This window comes from Labeo rohita, chromosome 20 (genome assembly GCF_022985175.1).
Source record: "Labeo rohita strain BAU-BD-2019 chromosome 20, IGBB_LRoh.1.0, whole genome shotgun sequence".
Lineage (NCBI taxonomy): Eukaryota > Metazoa > Chordata > Actinopteri > Cypriniformes > Cyprinidae > Labeo > Labeo rohita.
This window is the reverse complement of record NC_066888.1, coordinates 32,220,752-32,240,723: the sequence shown is the minus strand read 5'-3', so window position 1 is coordinate 32,240,723 and position 19,972 is coordinate 32,220,752. Positions and strand designations below refer to the sequence as shown.

General features: G+C 31.9%; 2 protein-coding genes across 3 annotated transcripts in view; both read left to right on the top strand.

Annotated features, from left to right (window-relative positions):
• Positions 1-8,252, top strand: part of fdft1 (farnesyl-diphosphate farnesyltransferase 1) — a 14,456-nt gene extending 6,204 nt beyond the window's left edge. For both annotated transcript variants that reach the window (XM_051139390.1, XM_051139389.1), the window contains 6 exons: positions 1,013-1,196; positions 1,712-1,840; positions 2,048-2,239; positions 4,198-4,374; positions 6,203-6,355; positions 6,446-8,252. In XM_051139390.1, coding sequence (XP_050995347.1) covers positions 1,013-1,196; positions 1,712-1,840; positions 2,048-2,239; positions 4,198-4,374; positions 6,203-6,355; positions 6,446-6,670 — 1,060 coding nt within the window. In that variant the 3' untranslated portion in view covers positions 6,671-8,252. The remainder of the gene's footprint in view (positions 1-1,012; positions 1,197-1,711; positions 1,841-2,047; positions 2,240-4,197; positions 4,375-6,202; positions 6,356-6,445) is intronic.
• A 2,446-nt stretch (positions 8,253-10,698) lies between these two features.
• On the top strand, positions 10,699-18,878 carry ctsbb (cathepsin Bb). Its single transcript, XM_051137758.1, has 10 exons — positions 10,699-10,777; positions 11,716-11,833; positions 11,960-12,045; positions 13,645-13,759; positions 13,843-13,958; positions 14,146-14,231; positions 17,022-17,165; positions 17,265-17,381; positions 17,473-17,602; positions 18,696-18,878. Exons 1-10 carry the CDS (start codon positions 10,770-10,772, stop codon positions 18,769-18,771), a joined length of 996 nt encoding a protein of 331 aa, XP_050993715.1. The 5' UTR covers positions 10,699-10,769; the 3' UTR covers positions 18,772-18,878.
• The last annotated feature ends 1,094 nt before the right edge of the window (positions 18,879-19,972 follow it).

Here is a 19,972-nt window from a genome sequence, read left to right as displayed (position 1 = left end):
GACAAACTAAAATGAAATTCTTAAAAACTAAACACATTTACAAAAAAAATTATAAAAACATCAAAAAAAATATTTAAAAATGTACAAATAGGATATAAAAAAGTAAATTCAAGTTATGAAGGCAGAATTAAAGTTGAAGCACACTAATTAATAAAAATAAAATTAAAAATTTTATGGACATCAAAACAAATTACTAAAACTTAAACCATAGTTTAAAAAAAAAAAAAAAACAGAAAATATACAAATAAAAACTAATTCAAAAAACTAGACAAGAAAAAAAATACTTATAAATGTATAAATATTTAACTTATATATAAAAATACTACTTATTTCAGTTACAAAAGCAGGCTAGAATTTTTTTTAAATTGGAAAAAATGACTAAAAATGACTAAATTACTAAAAAATTACTAAATTACTAAAATTAAAGTAAATCTAAAACTGAAATAAAACTAAATGGACATTTTATATATAAACAGACAGTCAAAAAACTAAATTACTAACACTAACAAAAATTAAAATGAAAACTAAATAAAAACTAATTTGTAAATGAAATTCATAAAAACTAGATATATATATATATAAGGATATAAAAAAAATGGTTATGAAGGCAAAATGTAAGTTAAAGTATACTCTAATTACTAAAGATAAAATTACTAAAAATTAAATAGACATTAAAAAACAACAAAAAAAAAATACAAAATTACTAAAACTAAAACTGAAGTTAAATTTATATAGCATTTATATAGTTCTTAAGTGCATATTATAGAAGTTACTGAAATCTGATGTTATATATATATGATGATTTTATATATATATATATATCCACTAAACACTCATGTCAAACATTGGGTGAGTCATGTCTGGCATGTTTGTGGTCTGCAGGGTCGCGGATGTTGTGTTGTATTTATATCTGCTGCTCAATATAGGTTGTGTTTGTTCTCTGTGTGTTGTTTATTAATACACCGCAGATCTTCATGGATCATTAACGTGATCATTAACGTGTCTCACTCAGGCATGCCGTGTGTATTTTCTACCTGGTTCTGCGAGCTCTGGACACAGTGGAGGATGACATGAGCATCCCGCTGGAGACGAAGGTCCCGTTGCTGCATGACTTCCACACGTTCCTCTATCAGCCCGAATGGTGCTTCACCGAGAGCAAAGAGAAAGACCGGCAGGTGCTGGAGGATTTCCCCACGGTCAGTTGAACACATCACAACTAAATCTGACCCTGGACCGCAAAACCTTAAGTAGCACGGGTATATTTGTAGCAATAGCCAACAATACATTGTATGGGTCAAAATGATCGATTTTTCTATTATGCCAAAAATCATTAGGATATTAAGTAAAGATGTTTCTTGAAGAGCTTTTGTAAAAGTCTTCATCTTATCAAACATGACTTTTTAAAAAAAAAAAAAAATTATTTTGATTTAGGGGTGAAAAACACCTGATATAAACCTCTGGTTTTGTGTGGCTCACTAAAACAGCATTTTGTTTTATTTTTGTTTTGACATAAACCAACTTGAACTTGTTGAGCTACATTTTTCTTCATTTTGTTGTTCACTGCTTTTGTAAAATTTAGCGTTTTTTATTGCATTTCTGCTTATAGTAGCTTCTGTTGTTTATTATTTTATGTTTCTTTGTTGTTGTTGTTGCTGTCGTTGATTTTTATTTTATGCTTTTTTAAATCATACTTTTGTACCATTTTCCTCAGATTTCAGTGGAGTTCAGGAATTTGGGGCAGGAGTATCGTGACGTGATTACAGACATTTGTCACCGGATGGGTGTAGGAATGGCCGAATTCCTGGAGAAGAAAGTTTCTTCCATGATGGAATGGGACAAGGTAAACTTAACATGCGTGTTTGACACATTGGCTTGACATTTATCCATCTGCATGTAGATTTATATGCATATAACTCACCAAACCAAGATGCAAAAGTGCTTCCATTGCATTTTAAAGCATTTCAGACATTCTGCATGAGACATTTGTCATGTATAATGTTGTAAACATCTGTCCAGTGGTGTATAAACGCGTATGTTGTTCTCTCAGTACTGTCATTATGTGGCGGGTCTGGTGGGGATCGGACTGTCCCGGCTGTTCTCGGCATCCCAGCTGGAGGACCCTGAGGTGGGCCGGGACACGGAGCTGGCGAACTCCATGGGTCTGTTCCTCCAGAAGACCAACATCATCAGAGACTATCTGGAGGACCAGCAGGAGGGACGGGCCTTCTGGCCGCAGGAGGTGCAAACCTTTAACACTGCTCTCACACCAATCCTGATGGCTTTCTATTAACATCCACATTGTAAAAAAAAAAAGAATAAATAAAACTAGATAACGTTCATCAAGACAAACCTTAGGTTTTAAAAGTTTTAAGTCTTAAGAAAAAAAAACCTTTTAAGTTGATGGTTTTCAGTCTGAAATAGTTTTAAGTTCAAACTAGTTTTAAAGGGTTAAAGTTTGAATGTTTTGAAGGCAATACAGTCTCAGATAGATAGTCTCAGATACTAGCATGTTTTTAACATGATTAACAAATTGCTAGCATAATTAGCATGTTGCTAACATCTTTCTAACATGATTAGCAAATTGCTAACATGTTTCTAGCATAATTAGCAAGTTGCTAACATGTTTCTAGCATGATTAGCAAGTTGTTAGCATGTTGCTAGCATGTTTCTAACATGATTATCAGGTTGTTAGCATGATTCTAGCGTGATTAACAAGTTGTTAGAATGTTGTTAGCATGATTAGCAGGTGCTAGCATGTTTCTAGCATAATTGCAGTATGATAAGCATGTTTCTACCATGATTAGCAGGTTGGTATCATATTTGGCAATTGCTAACATGTCTCTATCATGATTATCAAGTTGCTAGCATGAATAGCAAGTTGTTAGCATGTTGCTACCATGATTAGCAAGTTGTTAGCATGTTGCTACCATGATTAACAAGTTGTTAGCATGTTGTTAACATGTCTCTATCATGATTATCAAGTTGCTAGCATGAATAGCAAGTTGTTAGCATGTTGCTACCATGAATAGCAAGGTGTTAGCATGTTTCTAGTATGATTAGCAGATGCTAACATGTTGCTACCATGATTAACAAGTTGTTAGCATGTTGTTAACATGTCTCTATCATGATTATCAAGTTGCTAGCATGAATAGCAAGTTGTTAGCATGTTGCTACCATGATTAGCAAGTTGTTAGCATGTTTCTAGTATGATTAGCAGATGCTAACATGTTTCTAGCATGATTAGCAAGTTGTTAGCATGTTGTTAGAATGTTGTTAGCATGATTAGCAAGTGCTAGCATGTTTCTAGCATAATTGCAGTATGATAAGCATGTTTCTACCATGGTTAGCAGGTTGGTAGCATATTTGGCAATTGCTAACATGTTTTTAGCATGATTAGCAAGTTGTTAACATGTCTCTATCATGATTATCAAGTTGCTAGCATGAATAGCAAGTTGTTAGCATGTTGCTACCATGATTAGCAAGTTGTTAGCATGTTTCTAGTATGATTAGCAGATGCTAACATGTTTCTAGCATGATTAGCAAGTTGTTAGCATGTTGTTAGAATGTTGTTAGCATGATTAGCAAGTGCTAGCATGTTTCTAGCATAATTGCAGTATGATAAGCATGTTTCTACCATGGTTAGCAGGTTGGTAGCATATTTGGCAATTGCTAACATGTTTTTAGCATGATTAGCAAGTTGTTAACATGTTGCTACCATGATTAGCAAGATGCTACCATGTTTCTACCATGATTAGTATGTTTCTAGCATGTTTCTAGCATGATTAGCAAGTTACTAGCATGATTGTAGTTGCTAGGTTTGGCTAGATAGATGAATAGATTAGAAATATTAAAATGAAAGTTTGAATTGATTAGAAATAGTTCATAGAAAGGAAGTGTTGATTGAGTCTCAAGGGATTCTGGGAGTTTTGGAGTTTGAACAGTGTTGCTCATTTGAACATTCCGTCAGTGTAAGTCTACGGGATTTTTATGATTTTTAATCTTTAGTTTTATGAAAACTATAAGTTGGATCAGTTAGAAAAGAGACGGCACACTACGTGAGATCAGTCTGAAGATCTGGGCTGAGTTTGGTGGTTCTATCTTGAAAGCTCTAGTGAAGTGTATGATTAGTTTGGCTTTGTCAAGCTAACATAATAAGTGGTTAAAATGGCAGCGCACGTGTCTGATTCTGTGCTGCAGGCCTGGAGTCAGTTCGCGGCCCGTCTGGAGGATTTCGCTCATCCTCAGCACCTGAGCTCCGCCCTGTCCTGCCTCAACCTGCTGGTGACCGACGCCCTCCGCCACGTCCCGGACGTCATCGCGTACCTGTCTCGTCTCCGCAACCAGAGCGTCTTCAACTTCTGTGCCATTCCTCAGGTCTGAGTTGTTTAACTTCATCTGTTTATGTGGAGGTTAATAACACAAGGTTCAGGTCTCACACTGCAGTAGTGAGCATGCATCTGACATCACAAAGTTAGCTAATGCAATAAGGGTGCAGATTATAGAAATATAATTTCTATACATATAGAGAATATAGAAATTGCACACAGGTGAAAGCATGGTTTTAAAACACATTACATGCTGCTTTGTTTTTCTGTGCAAACAACAAAATAAAAATGTGTAAAAATTCAACAATTTAAAAATAAAACTACAACTAATAAATGACTAAAGCAATAAAAAAAACAAAGATTAAAATGAAAACAGAAAATATACAAGTAAAAACAAATTAAAAAATCGGAAGAAAAACAATTTAGTTGCGAAAGCAGAATTTCTTGTTTTTGTTTAGTTTGTTAAATACTAAAACTGAAATAAAATCTAAATGTATATTTTTAAAAGCCTAAAAAGAACAAAATTATTGAAAGTTGAACTGAAAATTAAACTGAAACTGGAAAATATAAAAATAAAACATAATTTAAAAACTAAATAGAATTACAATAGACATTAAAAAACTAAATAGAAAATAGACATTAAAAACAAAAACTAATAATAAAATTACTACAACTTAAACTGAAATTAAAATGAAGACAAAAAGTACACAAATATAGACATTTTTAAAAAACTAATATAAAATAACTAAAACACAAAGCACATAAAATGAGAACGGAAACTAAAATAAAAACGAATTAAAAATGAATAAAAACTACATAGACATTTAAAAAAAAATAATGTAAATGACTTAAACACAAAACAAAATTAAAATGAGAAAGGAAACTAAAATAAAAATGAATAAATTAATGAAAACTAAATAGACATTTAAAAAGCTGATAAAAGTGACTAAAATGGAAAACAAAATTAAAATGAGAATGGAAACTAAAATAAAAACAATTTCTAATTTCTAATTATTCTTTAAGTACTAAATGACTAAAACTAAAACAAAAAATAATGAAACCTAAAAAGACATTTAAGAAACTAAATAAGATTAATAAAACACAAAAAATTACTAAGACTTAAAGTTAAGGTGAAAACATTCTAAAAAAAAAAAAGAATATAAAAACAGTTTTACTTTTAATTTTTCTTTAGTTTAAGTGCTAAAGTTACTAAAACTAATTCCGAAAAAAAATTATACTAATAAATAAATTAATAAAATTAATTTTTTAATGAATAAAAATGACTAAAATATACAACAAAATCAATTAAAACCAACTAAAATAAAATAAATACATAATTCAAAACAGGATAAAACGTAAAGGCAAAAGTTCACATTTTTGTTTGAAGTTGAACTTCTGAATTGACTAAAACTGAAATAATAAAGGATCATAAGGGTCAATTTTTTTAAATTGAGGTTAATACATCATCTAATAGCTGAATAAATAGGGAAAAAATAAATAGGATAAATAGAATAACATCGAGATCGAGATACAACTGTTAGAAAATCTGGAATCTGACGGTGCCAAAACAAAAAAAATAAATAAATAAATATTGAGAAAATCACCTTTAAAGTTGTCCAAAATAAGTTCTTAGCATATTACTAATCAAAATACACTTAATATCTTTACTTAATAGCCTAATGATTTTTGGCATAAAAGAAAAATTGATCACCTTGACCCACACAGTGTATTTTTGGCTATCGCTACAAATATACCCATGCTACTTAAGACTGATTTTTGCACTGAAATGCATAATAAGATATTAATTATACTAAAATGGAAAAGATGGAAAGCTCTTCTGTTGCTGACTGTTATTGTGTTATTCTTCCTCTGGTCAGGTGATGGCGATAGCGACTCTGTCGGCATGTTACAACAATCCTCAGGTGTTTCAGGGTGTGGTGAAAATCCGGAAGGGTCAGGCGGTGACGCTCATGATGCAGGCCACAAACATGGACGCCGTCCAGAGCATCATCGCACAGTACAGTCAGGAGGTGCGTCCTGAAACACATTTCACACATTTCACACATTTCACACATTTCACAGTCTCCTCCGGTAATCCTAACCCCATCCTCTCCTCACAGATCCTGCAGAAGGTTTCCGTCACGGACCCGTCCCGGGAGAAGACGCTGCGTATTCTGAATGTCATCTGTGAGAAGAGCCTGTCTCCAGCCGCGCTGTCGTCCCGCGCGCACCACATCTCCCCGGTCTACGTCTCGGCCGCTATGCTGTTAGCGGCGCTCAGCTGGCAGTACCTGAACGCCACGGCGGGGCAGCCACCAGGGGGCGCAGACATGCAGGGACACTGAGACAACACCCGAAAACCACCCCGAAAACTCAATCTGCCAAACCAGAATGCTTGAAAAAAAGCACAAGTTTGGGATTTTTAGGTTTTTCCTATTTCACTAAAAGTTGTTCAGGTCATTTTCACCCCAGAATCAAATAAGGAAAAAAATAAGAAATATATTAAAAAAAAAATAAAAAAAAAATAAACATTTTTTATATATATTTAATATATAATTATAACTAGTTTCTATCATTTTTATATATTGAATTAGTTTTCACGTATGTAATATGTAGTAAAAATTATATAAAACTAATTCAGTATATAAAATAATTTTTTTTTTTTTCTTTGTTTTTGTGGTGAAATATGATCTGATGTCGAGTTTTGTTGCGTCTTCGATGGGTGTTTATGTACATTTGAGACTCATTCGACTCATTATTTTTGACAACGCTGAGGTTTTTTCATTGATTTTCTGTTTTGTTCCATCAAATCATCCTAAACGTCAAGCACACGTGCAGAAAAAGTTTTCATTCCAGTATAACAGTCTGTCATTTGGACAGAGATTTGTAAATGTTCTCCATTATACACAAATTTTCAAGCAGTTTGGTAATTTAAAACTGTTCATAACATGGTTTTGTTAGGTGATGTGTACAGAATTGGTCAAAAACATGTCTACGTCATTTCACCCTAAAATTAAAAAAAAAAAACAAAAAAAAAAACATTAAGCCTAATTTTTGGACCATTATTATTTTTTGTTCAATTTGCATTGGAGTTTGTATTAAATTATATTATAATAATATACTATAATACTTTACAATGCAAAAAAACAATCATATCATATTATATATTATTATATATAATATAAATTATTTTAGATATTATTTTATTTTAAAAAGAATGCATTATAGTGCTTAATTGCATTTTTTCATTACACAATTTCTCATTGCTGTTATTAGGTTTTTGTGAATAAAATAAAATATGCAAAATAATTTAGAAATTACATAAAATATAAATTTAAAAACATATTATAAATATATTTTAATATATTATATAAATATATTATAAATATAAATTATAAATAATAATATAATAAAATATAATAATTCTGAAAATGTCACTTTTGCACAAACTTTAAATTGTCCAAAAATATTGTTTTGTTTTTTTGTTTTTCTTTTGATTTATGGGGTGTAAAATGAGCTGGACATGTTTTCATCAGATTCACTCGTGTGGTTTGGATGTTTGTCACTCATCGTGTGGATTCAGATTGTACATTTTCAGAACATGTGTGTGTAAACATCACAGGAGTTTAGCGTTAGTCAGGTCTCATCTCAACACTGTGAAACGCTGGATTAGAGTCTGGTTTTGCACATGAATTGGTCCATTTTCATTGGGTCAATTTAAATATTTAGTCACTGCAGAGTAAAAAACCAAATATCTGACGTTTGAACTGCAGCAGACGACTGTAAAGTGCCCTTAATATTCAGCTTTTATGTGGAAAAGCTAGCAAGAACTTTGTACATATCAAAGGATCAGTTTAATTAGCATTGCTATGTAATGGGAGTTTGATTTGTAAATACATTTAGAGATAATAAATATGCTAAAAATCATTTCATTGGATTCATTGAATGCTGTAATGTGTATTTTAGCATTTAGGATCTTAGCAACACCCTGGTAACCACCTGAAGCTCTGTAACAACACTCAGCAACATTCTAGCTATGCTCCAGCAATTATAATACCACAGCAACAACCTGACAACCACCCAGCTTACCTTAGCAACACTCTAACAATCACCTGAAACAGTGTAACAATACTCAACAACATCCTAGCAACGCTTCAGAAACTGTAACAACATAGCAACCACTTAACAGCACCCTGGCAACCATCCAGACTACCATAGCAACACTCTAGCAATCACCTGAAGAACTGTAACAACACTCAACAACATTCTAGCTATGCTCTAGCAATTATAATACCATAGCAACAACCTGGCAACCACCCAGCTTACCTTAGCAACACTCTAGCAATCACCTGAAACAGGGTAACAATACTCAACAACGTCCTAGCAACGCTTCAGAAATTGTAAAAACATAGCAACCACTTAGCAACACCCTGGCGACTATCCAGACTACCATAGCAACACTCCAGTAATCACCTGGAACACTGTAACAACACTTAACATCCTAGCAAAATATTAAATATAAAATGTCACAAATATTACCTTACCAACAATCAAGCAGTCAACACTCAACAACATCCTAGCAACTATAACACTATTCAAACCACATAGCAACACCCTGGCAGCCACTCATATTATCTTAGCAACACTCCAACAATCACCTGGAAAACTGTAACAGCCTGGCATCCATCCAGATTTAACAACATTTAACAACATCCTAGCAATGCTCCAGCAACTATAAAATCATAGCAACCACTTAGCAACACCCTGACAACCAGCCAGATTACTTTAGCAACACCCTGGCAATCACCTGGAACACTGTAACAACACTTAACAACTTCCTATCAACACTCCAACAACTATAACGCTACAGAAAGCACATAGCAACACCATGACAACCACAAATATTACCTTAGCAACACTTAAGCAGTCTCCAGGAACAACAACATCCAAACAATGCTCCAGCAAATATAGATACTACATAGTATCACCTTGGCAACCAGCCAGATTACCTTAGCAACACTCCAGCAATCACCTGGAACACTGTAACAACACTCAACAACATCCTAGCAACACCCTGGCAACCATAACACCATAGAAACCACATAGCAACACCTTGGCAACCACCCAAATTGCCTTAGCAACATTCTAGTAATCACCTGGAACACTGCAACAACACTCAACAACATCCTAGCATCACCCCAGCAACCAAAACACCATAGAAACCACTTAGCAACACCCTGACAACCACCCAGATTACTTTAGCAACACCCTGGCAACCACTCAGATTAACTTAGTGACACTAGCAATCACCTGAAACACTGTAACAACACTAAAAGCAATGCTTTAGAAACAACACCACAGCAAGCACTTAGTAACACCCTGGCAGGCACCCAGATTACGTAAGCAACACTCTAGCAACCACTTGGAACACTTAAAAAACATAGCAACTCTCCAGCAATCTTAAAACCATAGCAGTCACATAGTAACACCATAACAACCACCCAAATTAGCATAGCAACACTATAACAATCACCTGAAACATTGTAACAACACTCTACAACATTCTAGGAATGCTCCAGCAACTATAACACCATAGCAACCACTTACCAACACCCTGACAACCATCCATATTAACTATAACACTGTTAAAACAACATAGCAACACCTTGGCAACCACCCAAATTGTCTTAGCAACATTCTAGCAATCACCTGGAACACTTTAACAACATTCAACATCATACTAACTCTCCAGGAACTATAACACCATAGAAACCACTTAGCAACACCCTGACAACCACCCAGATTACTGTAGCAACACTCTACCTATTAATTAGAACGCTGTAACAGTGCAACAACATCCAAACAATGCTCCAACAACAATAGTACTATAGATATCACATAGTAACACCTTGGCAACCACCTGTATTATCTTAGCAACACTCTTGCAATCACCTGGAACATTGTAACAACAGTCAACAACATCCTAGCAACTATAACACCATAGCAACCACTTAGCAACACCCTGGCAGCCATCCAGATTACCTTAGCAACACTCTTGCAATCACCTGGAACACTGTAACAACACTCAACAACATCTTAGCAACACTCCAGCAACTGAAACAAATTTAAAAGCACATAGCAACACCCTGGCAACCACCCAGAACATTCCAGCATCATGAATGTGGTGTATTTTGTATTAATGTGATTTTTAGCTGTTTTTTTGAAAGTAAACACAGCTCTAAATGATGTGGTCAGATGTTTGTCTCATGTTCATACCTGCAGACATAAACACTTTTTCAGTTCAGACCTTTGCTTGTCTTGTGACGCTGTAAATGCCACCTGACAGCCCGTCACATGATGTTTTTTACCGGAGGGTTTTTAAAGAAGCAAATTTCACAGTTTGTCACCTTTTGACTCTTCAGCTTCAGAGAGGAACACAATCTGATGCTCAGGTACAGTCTGCTCTTCCTATGTAAATCTACCAGTGTTTAAAATGAATGATTTGAAATAATGTGAAATGAAATGTTTCTGATCGATTTATCTTGACATTTACAAATGCAAGCATAAACATTTACAAATGCAACTTTTCTAAACTTAGAAAAGTTTTTCTTTTAAGTCACATGAATATTACAACCCTGGTTAAGCCAATATTTCAGTGAATTTATAACCAGATTATTTTTTCCAAAATATTGATTTCAATGATCTATTTTTAATTTTTTTTATTTAGATTTCATCTTGTTTATATATATATATAAACATGGTTATTCAAATATTTAAATGACATTGTAACAAGTTTTTAAAAAAATCTAAATGAATATTTTATTTTTATAATATTTTATATAATATTATATTATTTAATATTTTTAATATAATATGTAATATTTTATATATTTTTATGTATTTATGTATTTATTTATTTAGAAAATATTTTACTTTTATATTTTATATTTTATATAGTTTGCATGTATGTTATATTTAAATTGTTAGTTTGGATATTTTTATATTTTAATTGTTTAATTATTGTCTTATTTTTTTATTTATTCACATGCATTTTACAAGCATTGTTGATCAAATGTAATCAAATATTTTTATGTATATATATATATATATTATTAATAGTCATATATATATTATTATATATATAGATATACATAAATATTATTAATAGTCTTACATTTTTTAATTTCTTTGTTATTCACATGAACATTACAAACATGGTTAAGCAAATATTTAAATAAAATTGAAAACAATTTCAATAAAGTTTTCATTAACAAAATTCTAAATAATTGTTTTGTATATATTTTTTATATATATATTTTATTTTGTTTTAATCTAACTACATTTTTTGTAATTTTATTGAATAGTCATTATTTGTTTTTTTCTGTCTCAGGATGTGGCGTCTCTGTGTGTTGTTCGCTCTGCTGTCCGTCACCTGCGGCCGCCCGCAGCTCTCCGCATGGTCTCATGAAATGGTGAACTTCATCAACATGGCCAAAACCACCTGGACGGTGAGAATTTACTATGTTTTACTGTGTTGTTATGAGTGAAAACATCTGTCTGTCTTGATCTACTTCAGCCCTGTTCATCGCTCTCTCTTCCTCTTTCTTATTCCTCTCTCTTTCATTTCTTCACAGGCGGGTGTGAACTTTGAGAACGTGAAGTACGAACATCTGAAGTCTCTCTGCGGGACGATCCGGAACGGCCCACGACTGCCTGATACGTGAGTGATGATCAACACGTCATATTATCATATGAAATTTTCAGTAGAAGACGTTCTCTAAACTGGTTATAAACAATTTATGTTTTAGCATTCCTTCAAGAAGCTCATTTATAAATACAGATTCTTTGACTGGTGATCGTATAGTTCAGTCAGTAGATCACAGTGCTTGCAACACCAGGATCACGGGTTTAATTCTCAGGGATTTTGCAAAAAATGCATTGCAATGAAGTCACTTCAGATAAAAGCATCTGTCAAATGTGTATTGGTTTTTATTGCAGCAATACCTGGATTTTACATGACTGATTATAAAATGCACAATCATTTTATTGGAAACCATAAACAGAAATAAAACTGTATCTTTATCAATGTTAAAAAAATGCACTGAAAAATACAATACATTAATTAAACTATTCATTTAAAACAAAAACTATTTTCATTTTAAAGTATTAATATATTATGGTAATATTTGCAAATAAATTGTACATTTATTGTGTTAATTTATACAGATTTCCTCTACACAATAAACAAACAAACAAATAAATGCCGATTTATATTATTAATATATTATGATAATATTGTACAAATAAATAGTTATGCTGAGATTCATTATAAATAAACTAAATAACTAAATAAATAAATAAATAAATAAATAAGAATAATGAGAAATGACATTTAGATACATTACAGTAAAGACTATTTGTGGGGTAAACGTGATTAATTGTCATGCAAAAAATATGCCATGATGACAAAACTGTCCTTATATAGGCTTCTTTTATTTATGTAAAATATAATATCTTAATTACATGTATGCATTTAGCAGATGCTTTTATTCAAAGCAACTCAGAGGAACAAAATCAATTTGTCAACAAGCAATAATCAATATTCATAATATACAATGCCAGGTTTATTAGACACGTAGATTAGAAATAAGAAAAGAAATGCAAGGTGTTTTTTAAATAATGATAATATCTTCAAGTTTTTTGTGGAAAGTTTTTGAAATTGCACATTGTGTAACAAAATGAATGCATGATGACAAACATATAGAAAACAAAGTTTAAATTCATAAAACATAGTTAATAATAAAAATCAAAATAAATATTTTATATGTATTTCACTTTTAGATTTTATCTAGTTTACATGTATGTTATATTTAAATTGTAAGTTTGGATATTTTAATTATTTAATTAATAGCTTCAATTTTTTTTGTCCTAATTTGTCTTATTTATTCACATGCAATTTACAAGCATGGTTAATTAAATATAATCAAATATATTTTTATGTATTTTATTTTTAATTTATTGAATTTATATATATATTTTATTAATAATAGTCATACATTTTTAGCTTCTTCTTTTATTCACGTGAACATTACAAACACGGTTAAGCAAATATTTCAATAAAACGGAATACAATTTCAATAAAGTTTTAATTAACAAAATTCTAAACAATTATTAATTTAAATATTTAGTTATGTATTGCATTGACAATCACATAGAAAAAGTTTAAATGAAATCATATTTATTTATTTATTTATGTTAATAAAAGAAATTTTAATGCATTTTTAAAAAAATAAATAAATAAAATTTTCTCCATCTGTAGGGTGAGACACGCCACCAACATGAAACTTCCTGACAACTTCGACGCGCGGACGGAGTGGCCGTACTGTAAGACCATCAGTCTGATCCAGGATCAGGGCTCCTGCGGCTCCTGCTGGGTAAAAAACACCTCACACTCGAGCACTGATGACATTCTTACTGTTATAATGTGTGTATATGAGCGTGTGTTTGTGTCCCGCAGGCGTTCGGTGCGGTCGAGGCCATCTCTGATCGCATCTGCATCCACAGCAAAGGGCAAGTGTCGGTGGAGATCTCAGCCGAGGACCTGCTGTCCTGCTGCGACGAGTGTGGATTCGGGTGGGTCTGCACTGCAATAACAGCAGTGAGATAAAATGAACAGTAAATGCATTAAAATAAAATAAAATTTAATAAAATAAAATAAAAATATATATAAAATAAAATAAATAGATATAATAATAAAATCTAAATTAATCCTCATGAAATGCTGTGAAATGACTCTTACGGTTTGTTTTTCCCGAGGCAGGTGTTCTGGAGGTTTTTCATCAGTAGCGTGGGATTACTGGACTAAATCCGGTCTGGTGACTGGAGGACTTTATGGCTCTAACGTGGGTGAGTCTGGATCAGAACAGCGCTGTCATTGTAGAAAACTGTGTGTTGATCTCATCTGGATCTGTTTAGGCTTTCAACAAGAATAAAATCAAATACAGCAGCAGAACATCTGAAACAATCATTCTGAACTGAGGTTAAGAATAGTGGATTTAAAATATTTAATTTCTCAAAAGTGCAACAACACATTTTTATGAACCCCAATAGAAAAAAAAAACATAGGAGTTTTAAATAATATGAGTTTGAATGACATTTTTTAAATGTAAACAACTACAATAAATTAAGAAAATATTTTTAAAAAAGAAAAAAAAACATTAAAATTATTTTTTTTTTTTTTGAATGTTTGTAGATTTCACACATGAAATATAATAAAATTAAAAATTAAAAAAAATAATTAATTAAAAAAATAAAAATGTATTATAATTAAATAAAACATTAAATTAAAATGAAAATAGATGTGAAATTTCCAAGTGCTGAGGTCAGGGATTATACAAGGTGCTTTTTCCAGTACTTGAATTTGACTTTGAATTTGAAAAGTGTTTAATTTTTTCAGTAAGCATAGGCCTATCTTTTCATGCAAAATGTAAAAAACATCATACTTTTTTTTACTAATTTCAGTTAATGTCATAAAACTAGGGAGCTAAGATGAACCGAATCAATTGAGTGAGTCATTTAAGCTGGATCAGCTCCGACTGATTCATACTTGTAACTTCGATTATTCAGTTCAAACGATTCACTAGCAAAAACCAGATCAGAAGAGCCATTGGTTTCGAATTTCGATATCACTTGTAATGATTTTAAAAAGCACGTATACGGGTGAAACGGAGCTTTTCGAAACTCCGAATCAGTTAAACAACTGTGTCGCACAATGATTCACTGTTTCGAAGCGCTCCAATCGGATCGCATATCGTGAATCATTTGATTCCGATCGGAACTTCAAATCGGAACTTCAAATCTTCTTAGTGGGTTCGCGAATCATTTGATTTAGATCGGAACCTCGCGGGTCGCGAATAATTTGATTCAGATCGGAACTTCAAATCGCGAATCATTTAGGTCGGGTCTATTTTGCATACTATCCATCCTAAATTCTTGTCATGAATTTTCAATACTATTTAGAGCAGATAGGTTGGATAGTATGCACACTGGGACGCAGGGCGGGACTTCTTAGTGGGTTTGTGAATCATTTGATTCAGTTCGAGAGCGTGTTCGCGAATCATTAGATTCAGATCGGAACATCGGAGCGGGTTCGTGAATCATTTCGTGCATTGAATGATTCGCGATCCGCACTCCGAGTCCTGAACTGATATGGTGGATCGCGAATCATTATTCAGATCAGGATTTCTGAGCGGATTCGCGAATCTTTTTCAGATTTTTAAAAAATTAAACAGTAGAAAACACCAAACAAAAAAGAAAGAATATAAATACAAATTCCTTGAGAAAATTAAATGTGGTTTGTACTACAGTAAACGTGTAGTAACTATATTTTTTGTATAATCACACTTTAAACTATAGTAACAAACTACAGTAATGATGTTGTGTGTGTGTGTGTGTGTGTGTTTCTTTTGTTTTGGAGTAAGGGATGTGTTGCCAGGTTCAAAAAATACAAAACAAAAACAGTAATACATTACACCTTAGATGCATTACAATTATATATAATATACACTACTGTTCAAAAGTTTGGGGTCAGTACATTTTTATTGTTTCTTTTTTTTTTTTTTTTTTAAGAAATTAATACTTTTATTCACCAAGGATGTATTAAGTTAATAATTAAAAGTTTATTAAAAGTTAATAATAAATAATTTACATTGTTATAAAATATTTATATTTTGAATAAACACTGTACTTTTTGAACTTGTTATTCATGAAAGAATCCTGAAAAAAAAAAATCACAGCAATATTTGGCAGCACAACTGTTGATATTATCCAACATTGATCATTCTAATAATAAATCCGCATATTAGAATGATTTCTGAAGGATCATGTGACACTTAAGACTGGAGTAACAGCTGATAAAAATTCAGCTTTTCATCACAGGAATAAATTCTATTTTAAAGTATGTTAAAATAAAAAACATAATTTTATATTGTAAAAACATTTTGCAATATTACTGTTTTTTTTTTTTTCTATATTTTTAATCAAATAAATGCAGCCTTGATGAGCATAAGAGACTTCTTTAAAGACTATTACAAGTCTTACTGACCCCAAACTTTTGAACGGTAGTGTATATGTGACCCTGGACCACAAAAACAGTCATAAGGGTCTTTTTTATTAAGATTTATATATCATCTAAAGGCTGTATAAATAAGCTTTGTTTTGTTAGAGTAGGACAATATTTGGTTGAGATACAACTATTTGAAAATGAATCTGAGGGTGCAAAAAAATCAAAATGTTAAGAAAATAGCCTTTAAAGTTGTCTAAATGTAGTTCTTAGCAATGCATATTACTAATCAAAAATTACGTTTTGAAATATTCATGATAGGAAATTTACAAAATATCTTAATGGAACATGATCTTTACTTAATATCCTAATGATTTTTGGCATATTAATAAAAATGAATCATTTTGACCCATACAATGTATTTTTGGTTGTCACAACAAATATACTTGTGCAACGGGTCACGTATTTTAAATTTGCACCTTGTGCTCCCAGAATAATGGTCCATTTTAAATGTTATGTGCTTTATTTTTCTTGACATCTTTGCATACTTTACATGTGCTTTACTGTTTTTTCCATTTTGTTTTATTAGTATACTTTTATATGTCTATTTATCTTGTGTTTTTCATCATTTCTAGGCTGCAGACCGTACAGCATCGCGCCCTGCGAGCATCACGTGAACGGGACGAGGCCGCCGTGCTCAGGTGAGCAGGACACACCTGAGTGTAACGCCGCCTGTATTTCTCAATACAGCGTCTCATACAAACAGGACAAACATTTCGGTAAGTTTCATCCTCATGGGTCTTTAAGCTTTAAAGTGTCTTGTCTCCAGTGTATTTCATTGACTAACTCGCATTGTGTGTCTCTGTCGCCCCCTGCAGGATATAAAGCGTATAACGTTCCCTCGGACCCGCAGCAGATCATGACTGAGATTTACACTAACGGGCCGGTGGAGGCTTCTTTCACCGTCTACGAGGACTTTCTGCTCTACAAGAGCGGTCAGAAAACACAAGCTTTGATTATATGTGTGTAATAGCAATCACCTGCATGAAGGTACACAACATCTTTTATTGGTTTGATCTGACACAGGTGTTTACCAGCACTTGACCGGTTCTGAACTGGGCGGTCATTCTGTAAAGTTCCTGGGATGGGGAGAAGAGAACGGGACGCCGTACTGGCTGGTCGCAAACTCCTGGAACTCCGACTGGGGCGACAAAGGGTGAGGCGCTGATGCACACTCCTGTTTCTGATACTGTATTTTGGGGAAATTGTTATAATAATTTATTATTAGATTTTATTTTATACTTTTCACACGTTTGAATCCCGATAGCAAAAACTGAATTCGATATGTAATGAGTTTGAATGACATTTTATGAACAACTAAAAAATAAAATAAATAAACAAAATGTAAAAAAAAAAAAGAATAAAAAGTATTTCTAAATTCTGAGATCTTTTTGATTTGCAGTTTTTAGATTGCAAGACATGAGATACAATGTAATATATTTATATATATATATAATTAAAATAGAATTGAATTTTGGAGGTATTCTTGAATCTTTTTAGGTTGCAAACTATCAAAAATAAATAAATAAATAAATAAATAAATAAATAAATAAAATAGTTATACAGATTTTGTACCAGGCTGTTATGGAAAATAAGAACTTGTTCTAATATGCAATTATAATGATAAATGTATAATATACTAATTAATTTTAATAACTTATTAAAAAACACAATTTGTTGAGTCATTATTAAAATAATTTGTTACCCTGCTGCCTTAAAAAATTTTAAGTTCATCAATTAAAATAAGTTTAGTAGAAAACTTGAAATTTGTTATTTGTACAAAGTAATAACTAATAAATTATTATTAAAATTATTATTAATAATATTGTGGAAAATATGTTTGTTTTTCCATATAATATAGATTTTGTGGAAAATTAATATTATTTCATTCTGAAATAGTTAATAATAATTATAATCTATAACAATGTATTATTTAAAAAATACAGTAACAAGCTAATTATAATCATTTATTATTAAACAATAAATTTAAAATTTTTAAGGCATGAAAGGTTATAATTTTTATTTATTTATTAAAATTTAAATAAGATTCTTTTAAACAAATTGTTTTTTACAGTGTAGAATGAATTTGTTTTATTTATTTTATATTTTTATGTAATTTTTATATTTTATTATATTATATTGTATTTATTTATTTATTTTTTTTTTTTTATGAAAGCAAACATTTATATTTAATTTATATGTTTGTAGTGGGGGTTTTGTCAATGTAAATCTCTTCTGTGTTTTTCAGGTTATTTTAAGATCCTGAGAGGCAAAGATGAATGTGGGATCGAGAGTGAGATTGTGGCTGGTGTTCCTCAGCCCTGAACACACACACACATCATTCAATGAGCTCAACAGCTGAATTAATTTCACATCACTGACTGCATAATGCATGTTCATCTTACTGGAAAAAATAAACAGAAATAAATCTGTATCTGAGTCTCATTATTGTGGTTAATACACTAAATAATATACAACACCTAATTAAAAGCAAAACTGTCATTAAGGTGAAATATAAAGACACATCATGTACATTATATATTATGGTATTTTTATTGTACAGCCTTTAATTTATGACAGTATTCACTATAAGGATAAAAAAGCAAACAAACAATATTACAGTGATCAGAATGTAGAATAAATATTTAATTAAAGGAACAGTTCACCTAAAAATGTACATTTATGCTCAGTCCAAGATGTAAATGAGTTTGTTTCTTCATCAGATTTGTAGAAATGTGTCATTTCATCACTTGCTCACCAATGGATGTGAATGGGTGCCGTCAGAATGAGAGTCCAAACAGCTGATAAAAACATCACAATAATCCACAAGTAATCCACACCACTCCAGTCCATCAGTTAACATCTTGAGAAGACAAAAGATGAAACTCTAAACAAATATGTGGCTCAATTTTGATGTGAGAGTTAACAGGAGATGAATTTTTCATTGGATGAAGCTTTATTATGGATAGTTAAAAAGATCTTAATGATGGATTTGTTTCATCTTTTATCTTCTCAAGACATTAATTGATGGACTGGAGTGGTGTGGATTACTTGTGGATTACGGTGATGTTTTTATCAGCTGTTTGGGCTTTCATTCTGACGGCACCCATTCACTGCAGTGGATCCGTTGGTTTGAAATTTGATTGAAATTTGCAAAATTATACAATGAACATCAAACTTTTACACACAGCACTGTATGTTTATCATACAGTAAATCAGATCTTACCTCAAAAAGTCGCACACGTCGTTTCAGATCTGGTTTAGATCTAGACTGTGCTCCATTTAAGATACAGCATGTGAAACCAATACATGAAAACACCAGAAACACCTGACCGCACAACCACAGCACTGAATCACAGCTGTTTATTACTGCTTTATCTTTCTGTTACAGATCAAAACTGCACTTACATAACAGTTTCTTGAGCAGTAGTTTTGTTTTAAACAAGGTCTCCCAGATTATGAATTCTGATCTAAAATGTGAATACATAAAGATAAAAGTTAATAAGAGAATTATAAGATGGGGCAA

Excerpts from the sequence above, each read along its gene's own strand:
- ctsbb (XM_051137758.1), top strand. Across the intron at positions 13,959-14,145 it reads TGCGACGAGTGTGGATTCGG|GTGTTCTGGAGGTTTTTCAT; the intron begins GTGGGTCTGCAC and ends TTCCCGAGGCAG. Across the intron at positions 14,232-17,021 it reads ACTTTATGGCTCTAACGTGG|GCTGCAGACCGTACAGCATC; the intron begins GTGAGTCTGGAT and ends CATCATTTCTAG.